The sequence below is a fragment of the Dufourea novaeangliae genome, unplaced genomic scaffold, assembly GCF_001272555.1.
Source record: "Dufourea novaeangliae isolate 0120121106 unplaced genomic scaffold, ASM127255v1 scaffold7, whole genome shotgun sequence".
In the NCBI taxonomy this organism is placed as follows: Eukaryota; Metazoa; Arthropoda; class Insecta; order Hymenoptera; family Halictidae; genus Dufourea; species Dufourea novaeangliae.
Window position 1 is genome coordinate 131,149 of NW_015373896.1, and position 26,905 is coordinate 158,053.

The window sequence follows — 26,905 nt, forward strand, 5'->3', positions numbered from 1 at the left end:
GAACGGTACAATCCTTTCTAGTGTCGAGTGAAATTTCGAAAGTTTCTTTCCGTAGCAAATTGTTGTTCATGGAATTAAATGTTTTGTATACAATGGTATACGTGTACGTTAATACGAAATAGATATTGTTCACTCGAGTAACAAGTTTCGTTTAAAAAGCATTATTCTGTAATGTACCGTATGAATAATTCAACAGTTTGAATCGATTAGAATGGAACTTGACCAGTTACATACGAATTGAACAAAATCACTAATATACATTTACTAATATAACAAGTAACTGGTTGTCTCTTGATCACTTCGCATTCAAGGTAACGATACATTGTTACAACTGTCGCTAAAACTTATTTTACAATCGCCTTAGTTGTTAAACAAATGTTTCGATCACGATGTTTATAGACTGGGTTCCTTCGTAAATTATGGTCGTAAAAGGTTATCGCATATATGGTACATATTTTTCTATTTCATTTATCATTTGGATGAAATAATTTTAGCGAATTCACGAAACAAATGACAAAATGAGACGATCACCTGGATATATTTTCTTAAGTTAATGCAAAAATCGTGGAAGCACTTAACACAAATAAAACATCAAATATAGAAGAGATACTATTATGTATATGTACATATGTATGTACAAACATTGAGACAGTTATTTCATTTTCATCAGTGACACACACAAGTATAATTAGGGAATGCTTTATCCTTTCAAACTGAAAACTTTCCCTCAAAATTCTAATTCTGAGAAGTTTTTAAGTGAAAACTATTCCTTGTGATACACAATATGAACAGAGAAATGAATGCTCGTTTCATAAAGTATTCGTCATATTATCCTTATCATTATCACAATCATATTCGTATGATTCACTCGAATTACTCCTTTCCAAAACATTAATCATTTAATAAAGAACAAACGAAACATTCAATACGCTTAACTATTACAATAGACTGTTCAAGATATTGTTACAGTTACAAGTATCAGATCAATGAAGAAGCAACAACAAACCAGCGGTTTTTAGTTTTAGACTAGGAAAAACATAGATCATTACTACGTCAACGGTTTTTAGTTTAAAAATTACGCCATTGCATCGGTCTGAAATATATTTATATAATCATAATGAATATGAGTATTTCACTCTCATTGTCAGAGTGATTCTGAATATCAATTGATGAGTACGCAAAAGAAACCTACAAGAATAGGAGAACCGAATATTTGGGATGTTCACTAGTAACAGCAATATCTTTAGATTAGATCCAAAGGTGACTTAGTTACATATGTAGATTCCTTCCTCGATCTTATTTCTATCAAAAATTTTACGATTTTGGCATAGAAATGAGCAGTTCGTCGACCTGCTGCGACCACAATTTTAGAACTTCCGCGGAACAAAAACACGAACAAAAACGGATTTTAAAGAGAGAAGATCACAGAACACAAACATATTTTTTCAAATTTTTTCAGATTTAAGCCGGATGTCAAATTTTCAATAATCGCGAAGATAAAAATTTATTTTGTGCGCGTGGGCTTTGTAAAAATCGGCGAAAGTTAGCAACTACATAAGTAGTACTACTTATGTATGAGGGTCTATAGCTTTTAACCCTCTCCGAGTACTGGACAGCAGAAAAAGGAAATGTCCTTCCTAGAAGGAAGGACAGCAAATAAAAAAGGAAATAGTGTGAGCCGAAAATGTAAGTCAATACTTCTGCGGCGTCTCAGTTCCCGAATTACACACACACACACACACACAGCAACTCCATCACTGTATGCGTATCGTTCTCGCGAGCGCGTAACTCCGGCCCATTCTACGGAGGTTTAAACAATTTCGAAATCATCGAAATGATGACACATGCAAGCACCTATCCTCTTTTTCACATGAACTATAACATATTTCAATTTGAGCAACATCCCAGACATCGGGTACAAAAGTGATCTGCTTGTCGCCGCGTAGAATGACCCGTACATACAGCAATAGGGGACACAACAGTCTCCCGACGTGCGTGCATGGGCATTTTTCGACAGTACGTCCGGTCGTCCGATCGGTTTCCAAATTACTAATTACAAAAAAAAAGACGATTGATATTCGTATGCAAGAAGTACATATATAATACAAAACTTCCGATATGTACCTACTATCGTCTATCTTACGAAACACTTATTACGTGTGTTCTTTTACGTCATTTCGCAGAAGTCTCGTTCGAGAACGCAACCCTCCCACCTATCGTCCGACAAGAGTACAGCTATCGATACATATAGAAAATTTGAGACACGTGAAAGCGGCATGAACGCAAGTCGTTATTTGGATTTCAACGTCGCAACACCACAACGTCGCCCACGCCGGTGTACTTACCTGACTATTTGTTTAGTCTCGTCGTACCTATAGACTACATACAGAGTGAGATCGAACGGTGACTCCAACAGGTATGTGTGCATGGAAATCGTACGTAATAAAGTGGGCCGCTAGATAATTTTAGATTCTGCCGGCACCGAATTGTAAGCGTGTACTTAGCAAAAGATTGAAACGATTTGCTCGTTTCAACGGTTTAATGAAAATGCAAAGATATAGTGTGTTTTTTTCTTCCTAACGTCTGATTGGGGGATTATTTTTCATTTGAAACTGTAACATCTGACATCGTTATTTAAAAAGCTTTTCCGTAAGTATAGTTGTTTCCTTTGTTGTACATAACTTTGTACATAATATATATGTACATTAGGAGCGTGCGAGTACTCGAATTATTCGAGTAACTCGAATCTCGAGTCAAATAATGATCGGTCGGTCGAGCCGAGTCGAGCGTTCGAATTCTTCTAGCTACTTGAAATACACGAACTGTTCGAAAAAAGTGAGAACTCGTAAGACTTCGATTTACTTGGAATTACTTTGGAATTAAGTTTCACTTCATGGTGTCACCTTGTTGGTATACATGCATATGTATACATATAATATGTATATGATATAACGAAGTCGTGGAGTAAACTGCTGCGATCAATGACAAACACATTATTTCAATTTTTGAAATATGTATCATTAAGTACTGGCCCGTGAATGTTTGTGCAAACATACTAAATGCTATAAATGCATACAATCAATTTTTTTTTTTTTTTGTTACGGATAGATATTGTAGATCTTTATTTCGATACAAGATATACATACATATTGTATATCAGTCGCCATCTTTGGGAATATAGCTCAAGAATGGTAAAGCAAAATCGCAAATCTACGGCCTTTAAATACTTTTTACAAAGGTATTCTGTTGAACGTTCAGCGAATCGTAAACACATGTAATTATTTCTACTGGTTTATCGGTTGGTCGGTACAAAAATACTAATAACCAAGGTTAGCATGAAAAAACTGGCAAAAGTAAATACCTAAGTAGATATTGCACGGAATATAAGTTTGCATGCACGTTTCGTCGTTCGTATCTCGCAATCAGCATGGCTCTTTATTGTTGATGTCGTCAAATCTACGCGAAGTTACGTCATTCGTTCGATCTTGTTTTCTTTTGTTACTCTTAATTCATATCCGTTTCTCGTTTCCACTTATCAAAATTGTTTAACGCGCATATTATCTAAAATTACGGTTATTTCTAAAAAAAATAAATTTCCATCTCTTACACCGGAGAAACAAATTTTGATCGTTACTTTTTACCGGATTCCTTCTGAATCTAAAATCATGAAATCTTTCCACTTCACAGTTCACACACGCTTCGTCGCGCAAATGAATGTTTAAAAAGCACTATGTAAGTATGTACATACATTTTTAATATTAGCGATAACATCGCGTCCTTTATAGTTTATAGGTAGGTATGTAGCTACTTGTGTTGAAAAATTTCAGTGCATATTACATCTGTCATTTAATAGAAATCTATTCACAGAGTACAGGAAATGGTTTCGTAAAAACTTGTTTATCACATGGTATCTTATCAACCTCTTATCGCTTATTCTTGATACAGCAACGGAAGTGTTAAGCCGGAGAAGTTCGAATCTCATTCAATCGATTGAACCACGATAAGCTAGCCTCCTCGGATACACCCGATAATCGTAACGATATCAATGTAGTCTGTAGTTCATTTATTTCTAAAAACATAAACGATAGAGCCAAACCACACCTGTATGCGTAACATTGCTCGAATATCATCGGTTCATCGGTTGTGTGCTCGTTTTGAACGTATCAGCCATCGCAATTGCGAAATCTTCCAGGATTGTGAAAGAAATTTTTATATCGAGAACGTACACAATTATCAAAGTGTAGTACATATTTTCTTTGAACATAAAGGAAAGTCAACGCATACGCACATATGCAGTATGCATACATATATGTATATACAGTTGCAATTGCAGTCCATTAATAATAGTGAAAACTGACCGACTGACTGCACAGTCGCGGTGATTCATTAATTATCAAAGACTTATTATCGTTAATTACTTCTTCTGATAATTCTGCAAATGACGATGATGTCATTGCATCAATGTTACTGTTGTGTCGCGATGCGTCGAAGAGTGAAATTTAGTTTCAACCTGTGCGTTTTTGAAGCTCGATTTGCTTTGAAATTTATGAAACACTGTGCATCTATAAATTATAAAAAAATAAATCGATGAATCACTCTCTCGTATCAAAAAACTGTTAGTCATATTTATGTTATGTAAGCCAGTTTACACTGGACATTTAATCGCGTTTATCAATTTTATTTACCCCGTGATATTGAAATTATTCTTTTCAGATAAAGTCTAAGATTATTATGGACAAAAGTATGCCGTATTCACCACCACCACCACCACCACCTGGTTTCATGCCAGGATCAGGCTACGGTGGCCCACCACTGCCACCATCACCACCGGGCAATCACGAAGGACAACCAAGTATGAAATAGATATCAAAGTAGAAAAGAAAGTTGCATTGCTACAATTTTAACGAAATTAATTGTCCGTTGAAAATTACCTCTATAGTTAAGAATGACACAGAGTTTTTTTACATTCATTTACTACTTAGAGACACGTATGATTAGGAAAGAATTCCACTACCTATGTACTCTGCTCACTAACATATATTAAAGCGTTAAGGGAATCCGTACAAATCGCTTTTAGTCGGAAGAATATATGTGCATACATATGTATGTACGTATACACGTCTTCAGAATTGGTTTTAAGGGAATTGTAAATTGTCGAACTGAAACTGATGAGAGCTGAAAAGATTTGATCTGGAAAGACCCTATGGATTTTGTACAATAGCGTATTGCGTCCCCTTTGGAAATTCTTACATGCACTTAGCAAGTTCAGTGTTTAAACCCCTAAACCCCTAAACCTTGCCTTCAACAGCCAGTAGATTTTGATCCAACTGTAGATAGCAGCTGTGGGTGATCGGGATCAGGAAGACGGTAAAGTGTAAAGACGCGTAAAACGAATTAATGAAACGTGAGAGGTCTTAGGATTCAAAACTCAATCCGTATCCTGACTACATCTTATGCTGCCTATTATGCTTGACTATATGTATTTTATAAACTGATTATACTACAAAAGAAGATAAAAGAATACAAATTGTAGGGTATCATGAGTAATTTTACTACGACAACAAGCACGCAATCTGTTGTATTAATGAAATAATTGTTTTAAATAATACTATTGCAGATGTTGTCATCATAGGAGCTCCACAATTTGGTCCAGAATCGCAACGTCTGACTTGCCCCCATTGTCAAGCCAGTATCAGTACACATGTAGAAAAGGAATCGAACACGAAAACTCACCTTTTCGCGCTAGTTCTGTGTATTTTCGGGTAATTAAATAACATACAATTTATAAATTTGTACACAGTTTTTATGAATTTATACTTATACATATTTATAGTATTGATGTATATGTATGTACATATAAAGCGTCACCTCGTAGAGCAGATAAAAATATAGTGATAAATATGTACATATGTCTCTTTGTAAATATACAATTACAGTCAACGAAATCAGGATGAACTTCATAATACAAATAATTATCGTGATTAAAGTACATTTCTTGAAACGTTGATATACATATATGTAAATTTTTCAAGTAGCCAACGTATGTTCTAGGTTATAACCGTTATAACCATATATGCTAACTTATAACAAAACTAATTAAAGTAACATTTCATTCCAGATTATGGTGTTGTGCACCCTGCCCTTACTGCGTGGACAGCTGTTTGGTGAAAAAACACTATTGTCCAAATTGTAAGGCGTACCTGGGACAAATGGATAATTAATAATTAGTTTCACGTTCAATTCATTCACATTCATTTATGTATGTATAACTGCATACATAGTTATGACATAGACACTAAGAGATACATAAGTACTTTCTTTTTGCGTCGATCGACTGCAGACTCCAAGAACTCCCAATAATTGATACATTTTTAAAATAATTTTTTCGTACAATATACGCACATATTCCACGTACATATACATACATATATCATACAATACGACAAATCAAAGAGTTGTCAAGATACTGTTGATATGAACTCTGTAAATGTTCAATGCTACAAGCGCGTGTAAGAAACATACATTTTGTTTTGTACTTAACCCAGATAGCACATGACGCCCAATGATGCTTTGAAGACGGTTTAAAGGCGCCTTAGACCTAAAATAGCCGTAAAATGGGCGTCCTCGAGGCGTCATGTGCTACTTAGGAATTGATCGTAAATTTTTATAAAAACGTGATTTTTACACCAAAATGCATTTATTTTACCGATCTTGTTAAAAGATCAACAATCCATTCTTTCAGATTTCTTACATCTAGTTTAATATATTTTAAGAATACTATTATTATTAATATATAGAGAGTGTATGCAATGTTCTGAAGAATACATTTGATGACAAATAATGTACTACACTACTTATACGCATTTTTTTCAGTTTTTAAGTATGAATAGGTAATATACCTACGTACTTATATATATTATATTATAATCTATTAAAAGTTTCATACATACCTGTTACGAGCCAGGGTAGCGAGCAGCGCGACTGGCCGGCGAGTGTAGTTTTTCCAAGGAATATGGTTTATCAGTTTGTTAATAAGGTGCACGAACGAATCTGACGCGAAGCCAAAAAGCCTCTAGGATGATTGAAAACAAGGACGAACCTGATACGAAATCAGGATGCCTCTAGAAATGGAGTTACTTGCGAACGAACCCGATGCGTAATTGGAGGCCACAATATTCATATGATAAAATATAAAATCACTCTCGTACGTTGTACTATCTTTATGCATTTTTAATTTATAAAAAAACAGCAATAACATCAATCATGATACTGTTTCTTTAAAGACAATTTATTAAGAACCTCTTTTATGGTTTCTTCTCAGACAAATTTATGTACGATTCCTCTGTGTCATTTGAATGGCAGTACACATGGACAAAATACAGTATAGAAGAGAATAAGTTGTTGTATAATCAATTGTTAAAACTCTGTGAAGAATTATTCTATTTAATTTATTCGTATATCCATTTCTCTGCCCAGGACGCCCAGTCAATGACCTCTTTCTTATCTTCTCCAAACCACAACTTAATTTCTTTATTGGCTGAATCAACAGAATCTGATCCATGAATAATATTGCGTCCAACTTGAATACAGAAATCACCACGAATTGTTCCAGGTGCAGAATCCTTTGGATTTGTTTCTCCCAGCATTACACGTCCAGTTTTTACTGCATTCAAACCTTCCCATACCTGAGAGATAATTATAAAATTTAATCATTACATTCAAGTCTGTACTTGAAAGAGAAGTACATATATTGATTAGATATAAAATAATTACCATGGGTACAACAGGTCCTGAACTCATATATTTAACTAAGCCTGGGAAAAATGGTCTAGATGCTAAGTCTGAGTAATGTTGTTTCAATAAATCCTCTGTCGGCTAAAAGGAGTAAATTGCAGTACTAATATAAAACAATATTGCATTGGAGTCTTTTCTTGCGTTGAACATTAAATAGATAATGCAATCGATATACATATTATACCAGACATTAGTTTTATCTCCAGGCTTTGTGCTAATGCTATATTGCAATGAATCAATTATGATGATATCTAATTCACCTTTATGAATGTATGAAAATAGTTACTATTAATTCTTTTTATATACATATATGTATGTATATGTGTGTACACATATATTTTAAGTAAAGACAAAGGACATTGTAGACCTTCGTTCCAACTATTTTACGTTAACGTAAGGAATTATAGTCCCACGCAGCTTAGCACCGAAGATCACGAAAACTACATGTTCCTCTTGATTGAGGAAACACGACAGGTGTTTTTGAAAGAGGAGCTTGTGAGACTCTATTTCACGGTAAGCTGCGAAAAACGAAAAAGCCGGCTTGAAGCCGACGTCCACGTGGCTATGAAGATCGGAGTATGCGCGTTTTCTTGTAGAGGACGATCGAGTATGCGTTAGATCAGGGAACTTACCCACACCATCTTCATCCCTACAAGCTTGAAACCTTTATCCTCGAAACGTTGAATTATCTTCCCAACGAGTCCACGCTGGACACCATCAGGCTTGATCATAATGAAAGTACGCTCCTTGTTCTCTGCCATAATTAATTTGCAAACTAACCGAAGTAAAACCAGTATCGAGCACAAAACCATGCAACGCCGGCAGCAGCAGCAATGAGCAAATGAGCAGCAAGCAGCAGCGTTGAGCTTGAGCAGCGTAAGAGTGAGACGAATGACACCGAAGAAGAAATGGTTCGCACGTTCGTACTCTTCACTCTTCAGTACTCTTTCAAAATGGTGGGAAAGTCACTCTTGGTCATTCCCGTCTTGGCGCTCTCATACAATCTTCAGTAGAGATCCCAGAAGTGGCCATATTATTGCGCGAAAACCAGTATGCGTTTAATTCTTTTTTTTCTACAGCTCATAGTTTTCTTTTAAAATTTTCAGCAATTTTCTACATAACAATTAGTTTCTATATAACATCCAATATTTCCACTCCACATTGGTAGTCTATCGAATAATAATGTCTTGATAGTACTCCTATTTTTAATAATTTGTATCTTTAAATATAATTATAATTATACGTATGTCACGTACGCACTGACGTGCAAACTCGGCTTCTATTACTTTTTCCCCTAGCGGAAGCCGAATTTGCTCGTGCGGATACACATATATATATACTTACTTACTATACAAAACTTATGTTTGTTACGATCAATAATTTTACTCCGTCTTTTTTCTATAATAATATCTTTGTCAAACCCTGCACATGCACATACGTAGAGACACGCCGTAACGATTAACAGATCAATTTGTTGAAAGGGAAAAATATTATGCACATTATGGACAATTAAATTCATGTTTAGTTAATTTTATAGAAGAGTACTTGGTATCATATTTGTCGGAATATTTTTATTAGAAAAATTCCAAGATTCACCGAGTATAATAGCCCAAAGTGTGCAGTGTAATTACATCGTCTGTATCAGCGCGACGTATTTCCCGCGCGTGGAGCTGCACAAGTCTCTTATACGTCCCGGAATACGTTTATCCACGTTCATCGATTGGTTTTCCGGGTCGGCCCATGTTACGTACGTGTCCGTGGCCAACGTTATGCTAGAGTTTTCGTGTCGTTGTCAGGCTGCTATTCGCGACAGAACTTACGAAACCGTGACTGTCGGAGTTTTCCGTTAAAGACTCTCGAGCAACGAAATATTCGACGGCCGTGTAATTACTATTTTTCGTAACTTGCATACCGTATGTATATACTGATCTGGCCAGTTTGAAGTATACATATACATATACATATATATATATATATATATATATATATATATATGTGTGCTCGAAAATCCATGATGGCGCACGCTGAAAGATCGCGCTAGTGCATGCTGACCTAAGAGCTGCGCGTACCTGTGGTTTTGTTTCGATTCTCACGAGACATTCCGAATTGCGTCTAGATTCGACTCGTTGCCATTCATCTGCCTTCGATCTGGACACTCTATATTGGCAACTTAATCTTTCCACGAGTAATTAGTAAAATTTTTTTCGCGTCTTTCTTCTTGTTCGCGTATCATTTTTTTTATGGTGGCCGTGATCATGCAAGCACAGCAGCAGCCGCAGCAACAGAATCATCAACAAATTGCGGGCACCAGTGTCATTCTCAAGATGAACGAAATACAACAGCTCTCGACAGTTGGTATGTAATTAAACGATCTTAACGGAGTTTCAATCCAATGGAACCATCATTGTTTCATTAACAAAGTTCCGATCGAACGGGCAACAAGGCAACGAGTCCATGGATAGATGTGTATTTCCTTTAGGCCTTGCTAAAAATACACATTGCGAGAAATTCTACATATATGTATACATATATACAAGTTGGGACAAACGAAAACTATATGTATACATATAAATATTTCTGTAGCTTCTTCAATGTATTTTCCCTCTTGTACTCGTGTTCTATACAATGCCGTTCTACGAGCGACATTGAATTATGCTATTTATTCGAAACTTTTTAATGAGATTGATACTTTACGTGAATATTCACAATTTAAAAAAAAAACATTTTATCGGTTTCTCATTGATTTCTAAATATGAGTTTATCCAAAAGAAACAAAATAGTATAGCATTGCAGATTCACGTGTAGTATGTATTGAAAAATTGGAATGTATCTGACCATTTCAAGTACTATAGATGATTTTATTGCATAATGTTAGTCATTTTTTTGTTCGTTTATTGAAAGGTGTGAAATTTGTATTATTCGATTAAAAATAAGGAGGTGGCTGCTCAACGGTTTCAATAATGTTGGATGCACAAATGATCACTATTAAAATTGTCATTTAACGATTTCATATTTTATTTTACTTTTCATACGAATAGGAGCATCGATGGTTTGCTATTGCTTATACTATTTATGTAGTTTACATATATGTAGTTCTTTTTTCTCCCCCATTCGGCGAGTCTACTCTCCCTTAAGCTACATTCTCTCTTTTCTCGTTCTCCGATTCACCGTCCCTCTTCGTTAAAGTGACGATGGAATATTCCATTCCGTACCTATTCCATCTGCTTTCCGCGCGTGAGAGTGGGGGCCGACCGCCTCTTCGTATTTTCAGTGGTTCTTTGCAACGTTTTTCCCTTTACGTACTTTATTTCGCAAATGAAAGCTTTCGATTTTATTCAAACTTTCCTAATGCTGCTTTCGAAATCGAAACTCCAGTTGTGACGCTTTTTCACAGTTCACAGTTTGAAAGATATAAAGTGCGTATGTGTATGATAAATATTGTTAAATCTAAATAACAAAGCGTTATCTTAATTTATAAAAATGCATTATAATAAAATAAACATGATCGTTTCTTGATCGAAATATAACATATAATTCACAAATATAAAATACACCTTCAAAAAGTCAAAAGAATTTATCTTTGTTAATAGCGGTTGAGAACCACTAGTTTGGTTTCTTTGTGCGGGCGGCGACGCTCTGTCACGTGCATACACGCCTTGTGTTCTACCGAAATTTTTATATTTTCTCTGTGATATTTACTGTTTCTATTTTTATATGTTATTTCCAATTAATATTTAAAAATTTCAAATATGTAAAGTTGATCCTGATTACATCAGGAAATTTCCATGAATAACTCAAGGGTAACAATATTCCTGTATGTACATACAAACATATGTATAGTAAACCAGAAAATCAGGTCTCGAACATTACATAAAATCTGAACTGAGTAATTAGTACTTCAAAATCTAAATCTGTATCGCGTGTAACCAGTACATAATGCTTGTTCAACAAGTTGTATACATCTAAAGTGTAGCTGTATTTGCATTTTTGTTTACTAAAAACTCGAGATAAGTGAGTCCTACAACAAAGAAAACAAATTATCATAAAAATAAAGGAATAATGTACGAGCGATGTGCTAAAAATTTGTTTATACGGAACATGGAAAATAAAAATCATATGGTACATGTATATGTACCGAGTTTGGTGTCGACGTTCCCATGAGCCGGGTGTCTTCCTCACCCTTGTTCCCTTTTACGTCTTCACCAGTACGACGACGCGGAAATCCGCCATAGTGGTCGAGTGAACCAATCGGCTGGCTGCACGATCTGGCGGGGTTAACTTGGGCCGGGAGCGTAATTTCTATAGGAATACGGTGGATGGTGAACGACGCAGTGTATACAGAAAAGAGAAGCGACGTTGTGTCATGCAAAATTGTGTAAGAGTCAAGGATCTGTAATTTGGACAAGACGCGTATGAAAACTGGACTGAAGGAAGTGACAAGAGCAGTGAGCTGAGTGAGCCTTTGAGACCGACTGGAAGACCGTCTTCAGAGGACGAAAAGCCCGAGAGAGAAATTTTGGTGTGTCGAGAAAAGTCTCTTGAAACTGTTCGAACGAAGTTGATGATTGCGCGTGTACACAGTGTGTGGTTGTATGTGTGTACATACCTGTGCCGCTCCCGCGGGTAGATCAGAGTAACGAACTGAAAAACATTTGTAAACAAAATGACCCTGAGATTCGCCGAGAAGAAAGAAACCGTTCTGAGAAACTCGAACGAAATAGTAATTGGAAACGTGGTGAATAGTTCGGATGATATTTGTAACGGAACCATCGAGTGGCAGAATGGACAGAATCTTCTGGTTGTTACACAGGATACCCAGGGCAAGGAGTTGATTGCAATCGCCGAAAATCAGACCATAAATCTCGCCGTTGATTCCTACTGTTCGTATATTTTACGTCCGGCTTCCCCTCGCGTGTTTGAGACCGACAAACTTAAAGAAAAATCGTTATGTGTTAATCAACCTAGAGACGTATATTATTTTTACGTAGATTCTTATCCAAAGTTCATATACAACGTCGTAACTTTCATTTGTGTTTCTGTGTGCTCTTCTTAGAATCACAAAATTCATATTTTCTTTTCTGTATACTGTGTTTCAGTATGTCTTTCCTATGTTTTATTTTGTTCTTTTATCATTACTTCACAGTTTGGCATTTGCGTTTGTCTATTTGAATGCGCGACGGAAGTCGCCATTTCAATACTCGTGCCTTGTGGAGTTATTTTTTGTCGTTCTACGCCATTTTAATTCCGATATCTTATCACATTTGACAACGTTATATATGTATGTTTTTTTTTTAGAAATAACTCACGATTAAACTCGGCATCGCTAGAGCTAGGGGAAAAGCGTCTTAGGGAAAGGGCTCCCCACCACTTGGTCTTGGGGGTTACTGACATTTATGCTCAATTAATATTCTATCTAATATTTATTTCAGTACCTAAAACAAATTTACCAAGTAGTACGAGGATCTTCCCCGTCGCCGCTTTTTCCCCTAGCGAAAGCAGAGTTTGTTCGTCGATGTACAATTTATATTGTACATCAACTTCTTCATTAATTTGGTCTTAATTCATTCAATAAAAATGTTTTACATTTCATTGAATGTGCAAAAAGACATTTGTATAATGTTTAATTTGTTTCCAGGGCTATTGGAGCTTGCTCATAGAGAGTATCAAGCAGGGGACTACGAAAATGCAGAAAGACACTGCATGCAGCTTTGGCGCCAAGAGACAAACAACACAGGAGTTCTTTTATTGTTGTCTTCTATTCATTTTCAATGTAGAAGGCTAGAAAAGTAAATGTTTTTTTTCTTCAAACAATTTGTACTGATTTATGTGTTTTTTTTTCTCTATACAGTGTTAAAAAATTCTTTTTGTACATTTCAGATCAGCCCATTATAGTAGTTTGGCGATAAAGCAAAATCCCTTGTTGGCAGAGGCTTACAGCAATCTTGGAAATGTTTTCAAGGAGCGTGGTCAGCTACAGGAGGCATTGGAAAATTATCGGCATGCTGTCAGGTTGAAACCAGACTTCATTGATGGATACATTAACTTGGCAGCTGCTTTGGTTGCTGCAGGAGATATGGAACAAGCAGTTCAAGCATATGTGACTGCTCTACAATACAACCCTGTGAGTAATTCAGCATGATATTAGGCTAAAATGAAATCTATTTTTAGATGCTCTTCGAAGGGTTATTATATAATGTTCATCTACATCGGAGTATATTGAATGTACCTTTGTGTTACAGGATCTCTATTGCGTGAGAAGCGATCTCGGTAATCTTTTGAAAGCATTAGCAAGACTTGACGAAGCCAAGGTAGGTTCCTTTGCCAATTAGCTATTAATGTAAATTAATTTAACGTGTGATGCACATTGTTGGATGCATTGGTGCCGCAGTCAAACGGGTCTACGATGTTGGCTGGTTACAAAGCTTTCTTTGATAAGGCATCAATGCATTTTGTACGATGTGCACGAGCGCTAGTCAGTGTCTCGGTAGAATGGCCAGGAATCTAGCAGTGTATCCGCATCATTCAAGCAGAATACCTTTTTCGTTGCGGTAAAAGTTTGCGCGCGGCGCGCGGTGTCACGCTATCGGATCAAGGAACGCGTGAATCTGTATTATTACAAGAAAACGAATCTAAACACACATTCCGATAGCGAATAGTACATCGCGCGCGCATCCATCCCTACCTAATTTTAATCAACAATGCCGCGTTTGATGTTCCCTGCTCTGTTCTCCTGATCATGAGTTAGCGAGACAACACAGCGTCAAACGTGTCACACGAGGGTATTAGTGTTAAAGTCAACTGGAAACAGTTTCAGTTCCCTCTTGCATTGCGCGTCTTGCAATAACACCTTCAAAGACGACAATAGCATGGGTTTTCGTGGTCTCATGGTGTTATTGCAACTCTCAATAATTGTCGGTCCTATTACAGCATACTTAATGGTTTTTTTTTGTTTGTTTTAAATTGAATTACTGATACATAAAAAGTTACTTTCTGTTTGATACATTTGTTTGAAGCGTGGCAAGCAACAATAGGGCCTGCAGCGCGCGACCGTATCTGTTAAGCTCATCTCATTTGATTGAGCTTATTCTGAATGTGTATTTGCCTTTAGGTATACCAATCCGTTACGTATATGTGGATAAATGCGACCTTTTCTTTCCAACTACTTTTTCCAACTATGCAGAGTAACCGCTTTTGTGTGTACGGTGATATTATATGATAGCGCGAGATCACTTGACGAAGTTTTTCTTATTATTTGATAACTGGAGAAAAGTATGTTGATAAACTATCTTATTGGTACATTTATAAAATTAGAAATATTCTCCGTCGGTTGGAAACTCACGGGATTGTTTGGAGTCCCAAGAGTTTTGCTGGTTTCAAGTGGTAATAAAGCAACTAGAGTCAAGTGGTCTGCTTCCCACACTGCAGCGCGGCGCGGCGACTGTCGATAAGCAACCATCTGCTGATATTACACTTCTTTCGGACTTGAGTTTCTTGTGTGAAAATTACAGCCAAATCGAACCTTCCCCTTTGTGGATGTTCTGAGTACTGTCTGCAGATACGCTTGTCGATGAATTTCGAATGCAGCAACGAGAAAGGCCTTCCGTTGAATTTCCTGCCACTCTTGAGCGCTTTCTAGTCAGCTCGTTCGTGTTTCGCTCAGTACGTTTCGCCACCAGAAGTACACACGCTTATAGAAAGGCACAAATCTGTATTCCATAGAAAAATCAGAAAAAAGGATACAAATCATGGCATTGAAAAGTATTGATATCATCAGACCATCAGAGATTGAAAATTTAATTCTCTGGTCTACAGGAGTTCCAATTTTTAATGTACCAATGTGACAACTAATGTAATGGTACTCATATCTAACATGGTGGCTGACGATCTCAGCGAAGCGTGTCTCTAAACTGGCATGCAGGACTAGGTACCTCTATTTACCTATTTGAAAAAATATATACATAGTCACACACACACACACACACACACACACACACACACACACACACACACACACACACACACACACACACACACACACACACACACGCGCGCGCGCGCACACATGCGCACGCGCAAACACACACACACGCACACACAGAAGACAAAGTTGAGGCGAAGAGTATCAGTGAAGAGACATTAACGCAGCTGTCTTATTGTTGTGGATGGGATGATCAACTCTAGGAGGGGAAGTCGGAGCAATGTGATTGGTCTCGGTTACCATGGGTTCCTCGACAAAGGGTGAATCTGAATCTGGTTATTCAGTAACACACTGTCTCTCGGTCTAAGTTTATTATGAGAGCTTGCAAGCCGTACCTACCGTCAACCTACCGAAGGGTACACTGCAGGTAAAGTAATTCCTAAGGCCGATCTCTTGAACGATTCCATCAGACCGTCGATATACTGGTTCCGCTGTTCCACGAGATTTGAAAGTTGGATTTTGTTAACCTGTCAACGAAAAGACGGGAAAAAGGTACATATCTCATTAAAAAATTTTTTGCATTGTACTACAATTTATGCCATTCTTTCAAGTACAGTGCAAGAAGTTGTAGAGATGATTTACAGACCATTTCTCCGTTTCACCGACGAAATGGACACTCCTAAATGGTATTTTGAAGCTCATCCAACTTCGTTTCTGTCCTCTTGTTTCGGTTCTTCCTTGACTCTAACCGATCAACCCCTAATCCACTTCTTGTCCTGTGTCCCACGTAGAGATCGGCCGACTGTAAATGCCCTTTTAATTATTGTTTAGGTACGGATTACTCTGTTTTATATGATGCAGCCCGCCTCTCAGCACGCGCGATGCACATCCCTGTTTGACCTTTAGGAGCGTCGTCGCGTAACGGGGGCTTTGAAAAATTTTGTTAATCGTGCCATTATTGATTTCTAACCTATAATACGTATCTCTATGCATTTGTACACATATATGTAGCTAAATGGGACATGGGTAATGACAAAAGTTACACACATACGTGTTTGTTCAAGCTCATCGACCAACGGAGAATCCTCGAGGTGAATTGGCCGACTGACAACGATGATGATGATGATGATGATGATGATGATGATGATGATGATGATGACTATAGCAAAGGGCGTACTACGTGCCGTCGAGTCCACCGGACGCATTCCGGAGAATCGACGGTCACGAGACGAGACACCCGAATCGCTCACGTTTCCACGATGACGTTTCTAGCGCGCACCTCTTTACCTTTCTTCCTGATCTCATACCAAATCCTCATACCTATTACACGAATAGCAGAATAAGCTTCGTTTTCTCTGTCTCCGTTTCTTTTTTAATTCCCCATGGAATAACTGCAACCGTATAAGATTTAAATATCCGAGAAGATGTGGAATTTCGGCACAGAGTATCAATTATTACGAGTTAACTGAGGTTGGTAATTTTTGTTTCTTCTTCTTCTTCTTCTTCTTGACGAGACAGTGTCAACGATGCTTCGAACCTTACATCAACAGATCTCTCAGGTTTAGTGTAACAAATCTTAGAACTGTAGTTGAATAGTCTACATCTTCGATAGTAAATCGTCAACTCGAAGAAACCGGTTACTGATCTTCTAGATCAAGTAATCTTTGGTGTGACAGCTTTTCATTAGTAGTGTACCTACTACAAGATAGTAGAGCACGATTTACTAAAAGTTGTCTATCAAAATGCAATAGAATTGAATCAGTGTAGTCTTTTCCTTTCCCTCCGAAGGAAGGTAAAAGCGGCGACAGTAGGGGGCTAATAACAAAGAAGGGAGACAGATAGAGCGAATGTGGACTGACGTGCGTGTTCGTGTATGTATGCGTGCGCGCGCGTGTGTGCGAGAGTATGTTCGAGTGAGTGAGTGAGTGAGTGAGTGAGTGTGTGTGTGTGTGTGTGTGTTTGTTCTCTGAGGTTTCCGAGGTTGGTGAAGTGTGTGAAAGCTGCGGCGCGGCGAGGAGAGGTCGGGTAATACGCGCGGCGCGTCCCTTACATTACGCGAGCATTACTTTTAATTCATCGTTTGTCTGTAGGCATGCTACCTAAAGGCAATCGAGACACGTCCAGACTTTGCGGTCGCCTGGAGCAATCTTGGCTGCGTGTTCAACGCTCAGGGTGAAATATGGCTGGCAATCCATCATTTTGAAAAGGCTGTCGCGCTTGACCCGAACTTCTTGGACGCGTATATCAATCTTGGCAACGTGCTCAAAGAGGCCAGGATCTTCGATAGGTAAGGGGAGATCATATAATAACTGTTTCTATCGAGTCTTCAGAATTGTCGTTCAGCTTAGCCCACGTTACCGTATCAGAATTTACATGATAATAATAGGGTGACCATTGGCAAGATTTGGAATATCCATCCGTCATAAATATTTCTTGGTGGGACTAATTGCGAGATGTTAAGTACTCTGACTAAAGCGGATCTTGTACGATTAATAATACTAATTCAGTGATACTTACTACATAATCTGTACAATTATTTTTCACGGCCTTATGAACTGTTCAATTCACAATTTGGACACATGTGTTATGAAAATTCCAGGGGTATCGTCATATCATTGACATTCAAGAACGTAACATCCATGAAATTGTTAATAGTAGCATGAAAATGAAATAGTTTCTTTCTGAACGTGTTGTGATATCTGAAAATTAGTATAATTATTGAGTTTTGATTGAATTTTTTTTCTGGAATCGATGAACAAAAAGACCCCACCCACCATCGTGAGTTTTTGAACTAGGTTTTATTGTACAATATGAATTGAGAAAAGTATGATGGATGGGCTGATTAGCCCAGTGGATAATACAATTGCCTAGTAAACGGAAGACCCGAGATCGATTCCCGAGCCATTAAAAAAATTCTCCACTAAAATAACTGATTTATACGCACAGTTTGATCGATCGTCGCCTTTGATTTATATTGGCGTTGGTTTTAAAGTCTGTGCTAGAGAGAAAGTGACTTTATAAGTTATTCCTTTAATGGTTTCTATTCCAGGCGTTAATGGTAGTACAAAGTCACACAAATCATTATAATAGTATAGTGCTATGCGTGTTCCACAAATTGTTTTACCATTGCTTCTTATGCTGATTGGCGTTTCTTAAAGATTTAGGTACATGCAAAGTTTTTAATTATCCTTTTTTTTTTTTAAAAATGGTCATCGTCTTTCGAATAAGAAAGTGCCGTGTGACATTAGCACTTGTTCGTAGAAAAAAAAAAACAAAAAAAAAATTCGCGAGGAAAAGGCACGATTCGGCATGTAAACACGGGGAATCGATATTCATACAAATACAACGTCCTTTCAAGTTCATCGTTCTTTCTCTGTCTCCTTCGCAGAGATGCCCGCGAGCATAACGTCATTCTTCAGCACATGTATCTTCAAGTCCCGTCGGTTCTTTATTCCAACTGAACATGCAATGGCAATAAAAATTTCGTTATCAATCTGTTATGCATAACAGGGGCGTAGAAAGATTTATTGGATTATTCGATATACGAGGTCTTTTAAAAAAGTATCCGATCTTTATTTTTCTTATATTTCTCTGATGTTAAAAAACTGTTGACTAATGCCAAGAAGAAACTGGTAAGCACCGTTAGCACATACCGATCGACTTAACGTAAATATTATTACTGTTCATGAATACCCAACGTTTGGAACAACGCATTTCATAACGAGAGAATTGAAATGTTTTGGCAACGAGAAAAGAAACTACATAGTATTTGTTCAATGTAGGCCAGACTCTGTATTTACGCGTATTCGTGGTCCCAAGCTATCTCGGTCATTACGCACAACAGCGGGAGAAACTGGACAAACTATCGATTCCAAAACTCGCTCCGCCCCCACAGAGGGAGAGAACCCTTTGATCCTCGTGGGAGGGTGTGTACGGTCTTTAACGGATGGTGGGGGGTGTATTATTAAAAACGTAGCTGGTAGTTAAGAGTTTTGCGGCGGAAAACTAACAACGGTCGCATCTCGTCTCTTCGGAATCGTCCATTTTGCCTTTCTATTCGATAGCACTAATTTATGAAAATCGAAACACCGAAATGGGGAAGGAATGGACTGCCAGTGCGTTGTCGTGTACACGGTGATTTCGCCCACGACTACGATCGGATCCTCTTTGCGCGCTCAATTAGAGCGAACCCTTTCGCGATCTTCTAACCCCGGATGCTGCGTCTCTTGGTTTAAATATAGCGTGAAAAGGTTAATTCCGACACTGGTTTGTTTCATAAGTCTTGCGGCACGAGTGTATCGTCCTCGTGACGCTTCACGGTATAGTTACCTGGCACGTGTTCGACTTGTCTCGGGTGTGATGTTCGCGCATGAGTGTTGTCCACTCTAAAAGTGACTGAGAATTTCTTCTATGTAATTACATCGATCGGATTCTTTCGAATAATTTGTCGTTAATATTTTTTTAAAAACGTACAACAATCAATAATATATGCGAATGTTGTGTTTCTTAACAGAGCTGTAGCTGCGTATCTACGTGCATTGAATCTCAGCCCTAACAATGCGGTCGTTCATGGAAATTTGGCCTGTGTTTACTATGAACAAGGGTAAGTGAAAATTTGTCCTCGTTTTCATAATATCGCTTTAGTAAGATCAAAGCGAGATTTATTTATGTTTCTGTGTACAGGCTCATTGATTTGGCGATTGATACGTACCGTCGTGCGATTGAGTTACAACCAAATTTCCCAGATGCCTATTGTAACTTGGCGAACGCGCTCAAAGAAAAAGGGCAAGTGGTTGAGGCTGAGGATTGCTACAACACCGCCCTTCGTCTCTGTCCCTCACACGCCGATTCCCTTAATAATTTGGTACTTATACACACACACACACACAATGATTAGTTGCGATTCCTAGAGTCAGTCTGATGGAAGGTAGTCAATGGTTTAGGAGATCGTAGTGTATCCCTTGTTTCACAGAAAATGTTTGAAATCTAAATTTTAATCAAATCTAATGAAATTCACAAAAAAATATTATTCTACATATTTCATGACTTTATCTTTTTACTTTGAAATTTGATTTTTTTTTAAATATCGATCTGCCATTCAGGTCAAAAAACGATCTCAATGCAGTGTATATATTTTTCTTCGGTAGAAACTCTTCTTATGCTCTGGTTACAGGCCAACATAAAAAGAGAACAAGGATACATCGAAGAAGCAACTCGACTGTATCTGAAAGCGCTCGAAGTATTCCCCGAGTTCGCAGCAGCTCATAGCAATCTTGCTTCCGTATTACAACAGCAAGGAAAGCTAAACGAAGCGCTGATGCATTACAAAGAGGCTATTCGTATTCAGCCGACTTTCGCGGATGCTTACTCGAATATGGGCAATACACTGAAGGAGATGCAAGATATACAAGGGGCTCTGCAATGTTACACGAGAGCCATTCAAATTAATCCCGCTTTTGCCGACGCTCATTCCAATCTAGCCTCAATCCATAAAGATTCAGGGAACATTCCTGAGGCAATTCAATCGTACAGAACTGCTCTGAAATTGAAACCCGACTTTCCGGATGCGTATTGCAATTTGGCACACTGTCTGCAGATAGTGTGCGATTGGACCGATTACGAAGCTAGAATGAAGAAACTGGTCTCCATTGTTGCAGAGCAACTGGACAAGAACAGATTGCCCAGCGTGCACCCACATCATTCCATGCTCTATCCTCTCTCGCATGAATTTAGGAAAGCCATCGCTGCTAGGCACGCTAATCTCTGCATTGAAAAGGTTAGTATATATAATATTTTGTTTTTTTATACAGTCACGAATGTTACACACATTGTGAATATTAATGTGTAAATAAATAGCTACAATGGAAGGCAGATATAAGATCGCAATGTATTCTCCGAACATCTGGCTGTTCGGGCGTTTTATTTATAAAATTGCGCAATCGTGTTTATTCTCCAAGTTCCCAATAATTTCCTATGACTATTATAGATTCACGTTTTGCACAAGCAACCGTACAAATATCCACGCGATGTCACCGCCCGGCTGAAGGTTGGCTACGTTTCATCGGACTTCGGAAATCATCCAACCAGTCATCTCATGCAATCGGTTCCTGGACTTCATGAGCGACAGAACGTCGAAATATTCTGCTATGCCCTGAGCTCCGATGATGGAACGACGTTTCGAGCAAAGATTGCACGAGAAGCCGAACACTTTATCGACCTTTCGCAAATTCCATGCAATGGGAAGGCCGCTGACCGTATTAATGCGGATGGTATACATATTCTAGTGAATATGAACGGATACACAAAAGGTGCCAGAAACGAGATATTTGCTCTACGACCGGCACCGATTCAGGTAATGTGGCTTGGATACCCGGGAACGTCGGGAGCGAGTTTCATGGATTACTTAATTACGGACGAAGTTACTTCACCGTTGGAACTTGCTAGTCAGTACAGTGAGAAACTTGCATACATGCCGCACACGTATTTCATTGGAGACCACAAGTAAGTCTTTTCCAAGTATAATTAGTTTTTCTAAAATTTCATGACTAAACGGTGTCGAAATGTTTAAACATGACTCGGTGAGAAGTGTTACAGCAAAAACAAAAACGAAATATCATATCGATTGCATATTCGATTAATCTTCATTTTAAAATCTTAGCTAGGTCTGGGTAGGTTGTTACGGTTATATTTATGTACTTATTCTCGAAATCATGTGATATTCTCTATACCGTGCGCTTTATTTGATTAATTATTTTACTGTGCTTATAGTGATATTCTTACTCTGTTACAGGCAAATGTTCCCTCATCTCAAAGAACGGCTTATTTTAACCGATAAATTGAACATGAAAGGCAAACTAGCAGACAACGTAGCCGTGATAAATGCTACTGATCTGTCTCCAATGATCGAGAACACTTTGGTTAAAGAAATCCGCGAAGTAGTCGTACCCGATGCCAAAAACAAACCCGTTGAAATCTCGTTGAAAGTTGCGGAACTGCCAACCACTACTCCGATTGAGACGATGATCGCTTCCGGCCAGTGTCAGATGTCTGTTAATGGTGTTGTAGTTCAAAACGGAATGGCAACTACGCAAGTGAACAACAAGACGGCTACGGGTGAAGAAGTGCCTCAAAACATCGTGATCACGACGAGACAACAATACGGTTTACCAGAAGACGCGGTTGTTTACTGCAACTTCAATCAGTTGTATAAAATTGATCCGCTCACGCTTCACATGTGGGCACATGTAAGTTCGCTGGCTTTATACACATATAATAGATAATTCTAAAATACGTGTGGATTCTAGAGGGCGTCGCGATGGCTGACGCGGCACACGCGCGCGCACATCGCAGAACACTAACAACACCAACACTCTCGAAAGGGTCGATTTTAATGGGTTGACGCGAAAGGAAGGCTCGAATTACACGGGATTTTGGCTGCGTGCGCGTGTTTGTGCTCGCCTTTACGTGTCTTCTATCGGCTAACAATTGTTCGCGTGATTACCATTAGTCCTTAAATTTACTTATCTGATAATTAGGGGGAAAATCAAATTGCAAGTGGTTTTTTAAATGTTTCAACATTAGTTTCCGGTTTTTTCTTCCAGATTTTGAAACATGTGCCAAACTCAGTTCTGTGGCTGCTTCGTTTCCCAGCCGTTGGCGAGCCAAACTTGCAAGCAACAGCTCAACAATTAGGTTTGACACCCGGTAGGATTTTGTTCAGTAATGTCGCGGCTAAAGAAGAACACGTCAGGCGGGGGCAATTGGCCGACGTATGCCTAGACACGCCGCTTTGTAATGGTCATACTACAAGTATGGATGTTTTGTGGACTGGAACTCCGGTGGTTACACTGCCAGGCGAGACATTAGCGTCACGTGTTGCTGCTAGTCAGTTGAATACCTTGGGATGTCCCGATTTAGTAGCACGAACAAGACAAGAATACCAGGATATTGCTGTTCGTTTAGGCACCGACAGAGAATAGTAAGTAAATCGTACTCGTATAATAATTGGTCGAAAGAAAGGGAATGATTCGACTGTGCTTTATTAGTAAATATTTCGTTAATTTTTTTCTGTTTCGTTTTTAGCTTAAAAGCGACGAGAGCTAAGGTATGGAAAGCTAGATCCGAGAGTCCCCTTTTCAATTGCAAATTGTACGCGATAGGCATGGAAATGTTATACAAAAAAATGTGGGACCGTTACGCGCGAGGTGAAAAGCCTGATCACGTGGCGGCTGTAGATAGAAACGAAAGAGAAAAATTAACAGCCATGTCCTCTTAAAAATGGCCACCACGACGATTCCCTACGTTTTAATTTATACATACACAGCTTTAATTTCGTAACCATCTGTTTTCTGGAGACTTTAGCATTTAAGAACAGATGATTATCGATATCCTAATTTGATCAAGATTTTCGCATAAAATTCCGTACACAATAGTGTACTTACTGTTCGGTATGATAAAATCATCGAGCTTAGACTACATGCAGAATACTGGTACGTACGATCGGTGATGCAAAAGTTCGACAAAACCATGGCGTATAAAAACAAATCATCGATTGTTATATCGTACGTACGAGTCATAAGAAACAATTACGTTCGCTTCCTGTGTCGGCGGTGGTGTATCACCGCATCACTCGCCCTGTGACGTTTATAATATTATACATAACGGATTTCGTAGGTCATTCTTGACGTAACTCGACGATAAAACGACAAACTACGGTCTCCTCTGTCTCTCGATGGTTATCTTCTTGTCCCCAGGTTGAACGGATAGGGATATTAAATAATTATTTTATGTAAAGGGTGCACAAACAAGCATACGTATAACGACAAAGTTCGTAGCCGACATTATGACTGTTTCTATTCGAGAGTCTGGCTGGTTTAGAGGGTTTTTGACGCGTGACTCGTAAACGATCTCGAGTAACTACGAGGGGATATTCTTCTGGTTGTTCTTTGCGGTGGTCCTATACTACGTTATTCGTAATTAGCTTCGAATACGATTAACTCGGAAAGGAAGATTCAAAGGGAGGGAAGTTGAAAAGGAGTGAGTTGGTTGTACACGTCAAGATATTAATTATTAGCAATTGCTGACAGCAAAGAATGCAAGTTGTATTATATATATGATCGATTAATGAAATACGTGTAAATATTAAAAAGAGGTAATCGTTAATTATTACATTAGTTTGATAGTAAACTGCGTAAATTATGATTTAAACAAAATGTGTTGAGGTAGCGAGAAGGTGTTGACTGTAGCGAAACTCCTGATGTACGTCTATAGTCTATAGAATAAAACCAATTAAGTATCTTAATTTGAGGGAATGTGGACGTGTGTTGTGTTGTGTTGTGTTGTGTTGTGTTGTGTTGTGTTGTGTTGTAAGAATGGTCTGTTCCGTGTAATTATTAAAAACTATGCGTCACTATATTTTCTTTTATCCTTTACGGAACGGATGAAGGAAATGCATTTTTCGATTTATGGTAAGTTAATTTTCCTAATCTCTCAAATTTTAGAGTAGTAAAAAGACTGCGCCATATCCTATTACATTTGCTGTGTATATGACCTCATCCGCCCACTGTGTATTATCAATATTGCACATTCTCGATAACGAGTAACTGTCCCATTACGCACAATTTATGTTGCAGATATAGATACAAGAGTAGCTTCAAACAGTCCTGATTCCCTGATCTTTATTTCCGGTTGACACTAGAAACAAATGTATCAGATAACCAAACCGTTAATACGGATTGGAAATATGTGTAAAATTAAACTTTCCAATGCTAGACTATAATTTTTTTTTAAATAACAAAGTGTAGATTTGTAAATCTATATTGACATGCATTTTAATAACACCGAATAAATAATACAAATACGAAGAAAATATTTTTGGTAGTACTAAAAAGGAAACTATAAACAATTATATCGTTTTTAAAAGAAATTGTTACTTTCTGTTTTATTTCGGTCTCGAATAAAAAATATGCACATTACTTCGTCTATTTGATGCCTATTGAGTATTCTGCAGACTATACTCCATTAAAAGGCTGCACCGATCCTATTTATGTGCCTGTGAGTCGAGTCTCTGAACAATTCGTTATACATATTATTGATCGTCGGTCTTTTTCCAAGCAGTGTCAGTGTTCTGATTTTTTCGCGTGACTCAAACGTTGTAACTCAATGCTTTTATGTACATATATCCAAATGAACGACTACATTCGCCAACTATAAATAATAAGTACACGATAAATTTACACAATTTATGTTTCAGTACGATAACAATTGAAATGTGAAGCATAAGAAGTTTGCATTATACTTTCCGAAATGTGTTATATATTATTCTATGATGTGTACATAAGTATGTATTTCACAAAGTTTCCACCATTATTTATTCTTTTGAATAACCTTCAAATGATCGTCAATATTTTATTGTCCCACAGATGAACGAATTCACCCTTGTGGGAGATCACCATCAGTGCTGTGGACGTAGACTGCCAGGTTGAAAGTCTCTTGCTTATCGACTACAAAGTATGTACATATGTAATTCGAAAATTTAAATTGTCATGAAAATCTGATATGTTTAACGAACGTTATATTTCATAAAAATTCGACTATTTTCGCGAATAGAAACTTGTTAAAATCACAACCTCACAATTTCGAAATAACGAATAAAGGAGGAAAATTTCAAAGATTGTGCAAGGGAGAAGGAAAGTGATGTCATTCTGCAGGGTTCTAATTATCGCTTCTGCGCAGACTAGAGTGATAATTTTCGTACTGATAGAGCACAGCACCGTGGCCCTTAGGCGCAGTATCGATTTCTCGTGCTGGTGCCATCGCCAAGCGAGGGTGAATCGGGTGAAACTGGGTCGAAAGCGTCCTCCACGGGTTCTCGTTCCATCCTGCTCGTTCGGAAAAGAGCACCGGAGCATCTCGGCGGGAACCTTCTTTGGGACCTTTAGCGAGAGAATCACCCTGTAGTACAGCCGTAGAATCAACTGGAAGCTACACAGTACTTATGTTTCGGGAGCTGGACCAAATGAATCGACAGAGATATGCATGTACGGGGTATATAAATCGTCTTAATTCTCATTCAGGATTCTGACAATCCTTTAAATTAATCTTTTTTCTAGCCGAATTTCTTTTGAAATAACAGCATGTACTTTAGAACCCATTTTATTATACATAGATATTGTGATTACGTGTTACGGGAAC

At 38.0% G+C, this 26,905-nt stretch overlaps 3 protein-coding genes across 9 annotated transcripts; 2 read left to right on the forward strand and 1 right to left on the reverse strand.

Moving 5' to 3' along the window:
• Positions 1 to 2,011: 2,011 nt before the first annotated feature.
• Positions 2,012 to 6,569, forward strand: LOC107193083 (lipopolysaccharide-induced tumor necrosis factor-alpha factor homolog). 5 transcript variants are annotated; one of them, XM_015582477.1, is made up of 5 exons: positions 2,012 to 2,091; positions 2,184 to 2,416; positions 4,714 to 4,852; positions 5,618 to 5,762; positions 6,119 to 6,569. In XM_015582477.1, exons 3-5 carry the CDS (start codon positions 4,732 to 4,734, stop codon positions 6,219 to 6,221), a joined length of 369 nt encoding a protein of 122 aa, XP_015437963.1. In that variant the 5' UTR covers positions 2,012 to 2,091; positions 2,184 to 2,416; positions 4,714 to 4,731; the 3' UTR covers positions 6,222 to 6,569. The 5 variants fall into 5 exon arrangements, with proteins under 5 accessions (XP_015437963.1, XP_015437979.1, XP_015437970.1 ...); XM_015582493.1 differs by lacking the exons at positions 2,012 to 2,091; positions 2,184 to 2,416 and adding an exon at positions 3,166 to 3,238; XM_015582484.1 differs by lacking the exons at positions 2,012 to 2,091; positions 2,184 to 2,416 and adding an exon at positions 3,252 to 3,329.
• Positions 6,570 to 7,427: 858 nt separating this feature from the next.
• On the reverse strand, positions 7,428 to 8,735 carry LOC107192707 (nucleoside diphosphate kinase). Its single transcript, XM_015582032.1, has 3 exons — positions 8,427 to 8,735; positions 7,774 to 7,875; positions 7,428 to 7,685 (listed from the first exon to the last, which is right to left on the reverse strand). The coding sequence occupies exons 1-3, from the start codon at positions 8,604 to 8,606 to the stop codon at positions 7,449 to 7,451; spliced, it is 519 nt and encodes a 172-aa protein (XP_015437518.1). The 5' UTR covers positions 8,607 to 8,735; the 3' UTR covers positions 7,428 to 7,448.
• Positions 8,736 to 9,871: 1,136 nt separating this feature from the next.
• LOC107193362 (UDP-N-acetylglucosamine--peptide N-acetylglucosaminyltransferase 110 kDa subunit) lies at positions 9,872 to 25,008 on the forward strand. 3 transcript variants are annotated; one of them, XM_015582777.1, is made up of 13 exons: positions 9,872 to 9,979; positions 10,062 to 10,149; positions 13,430 to 13,580; positions 13,672 to 13,915; positions 14,034 to 14,102; positions 17,803 to 17,999; positions 20,226 to 20,315; positions 20,396 to 20,576; positions 20,886 to 21,488; positions 21,699 to 22,213; positions 22,503 to 22,956; positions 23,314 to 23,690; positions 23,795 to 25,008. In XM_015582777.1, the coding sequence occupies exons 2-13, from the start codon at positions 10,119 to 10,121 to the stop codon at positions 23,985 to 23,987; spliced, it is 3,105 nt and encodes a 1,034-aa protein (XP_015438263.1). In that variant the 5' UTR covers positions 9,872 to 9,979; positions 10,062 to 10,118; the 3' UTR covers positions 23,988 to 25,008. The 3 variants fall into 3 exon arrangements, with proteins under 3 accessions (XP_015438263.1, XP_015438262.1, XP_015438260.1); XM_015582776.1 differs by having other exon boundaries at positions 9,872 to 10,149; XM_015582774.1 differs by lacking the exons at positions 9,872 to 9,979; positions 10,062 to 10,149 and adding an exon at positions 12,367 to 12,674.
• Positions 25,009 to 26,905: the final 1,897 nt, after the last annotated feature.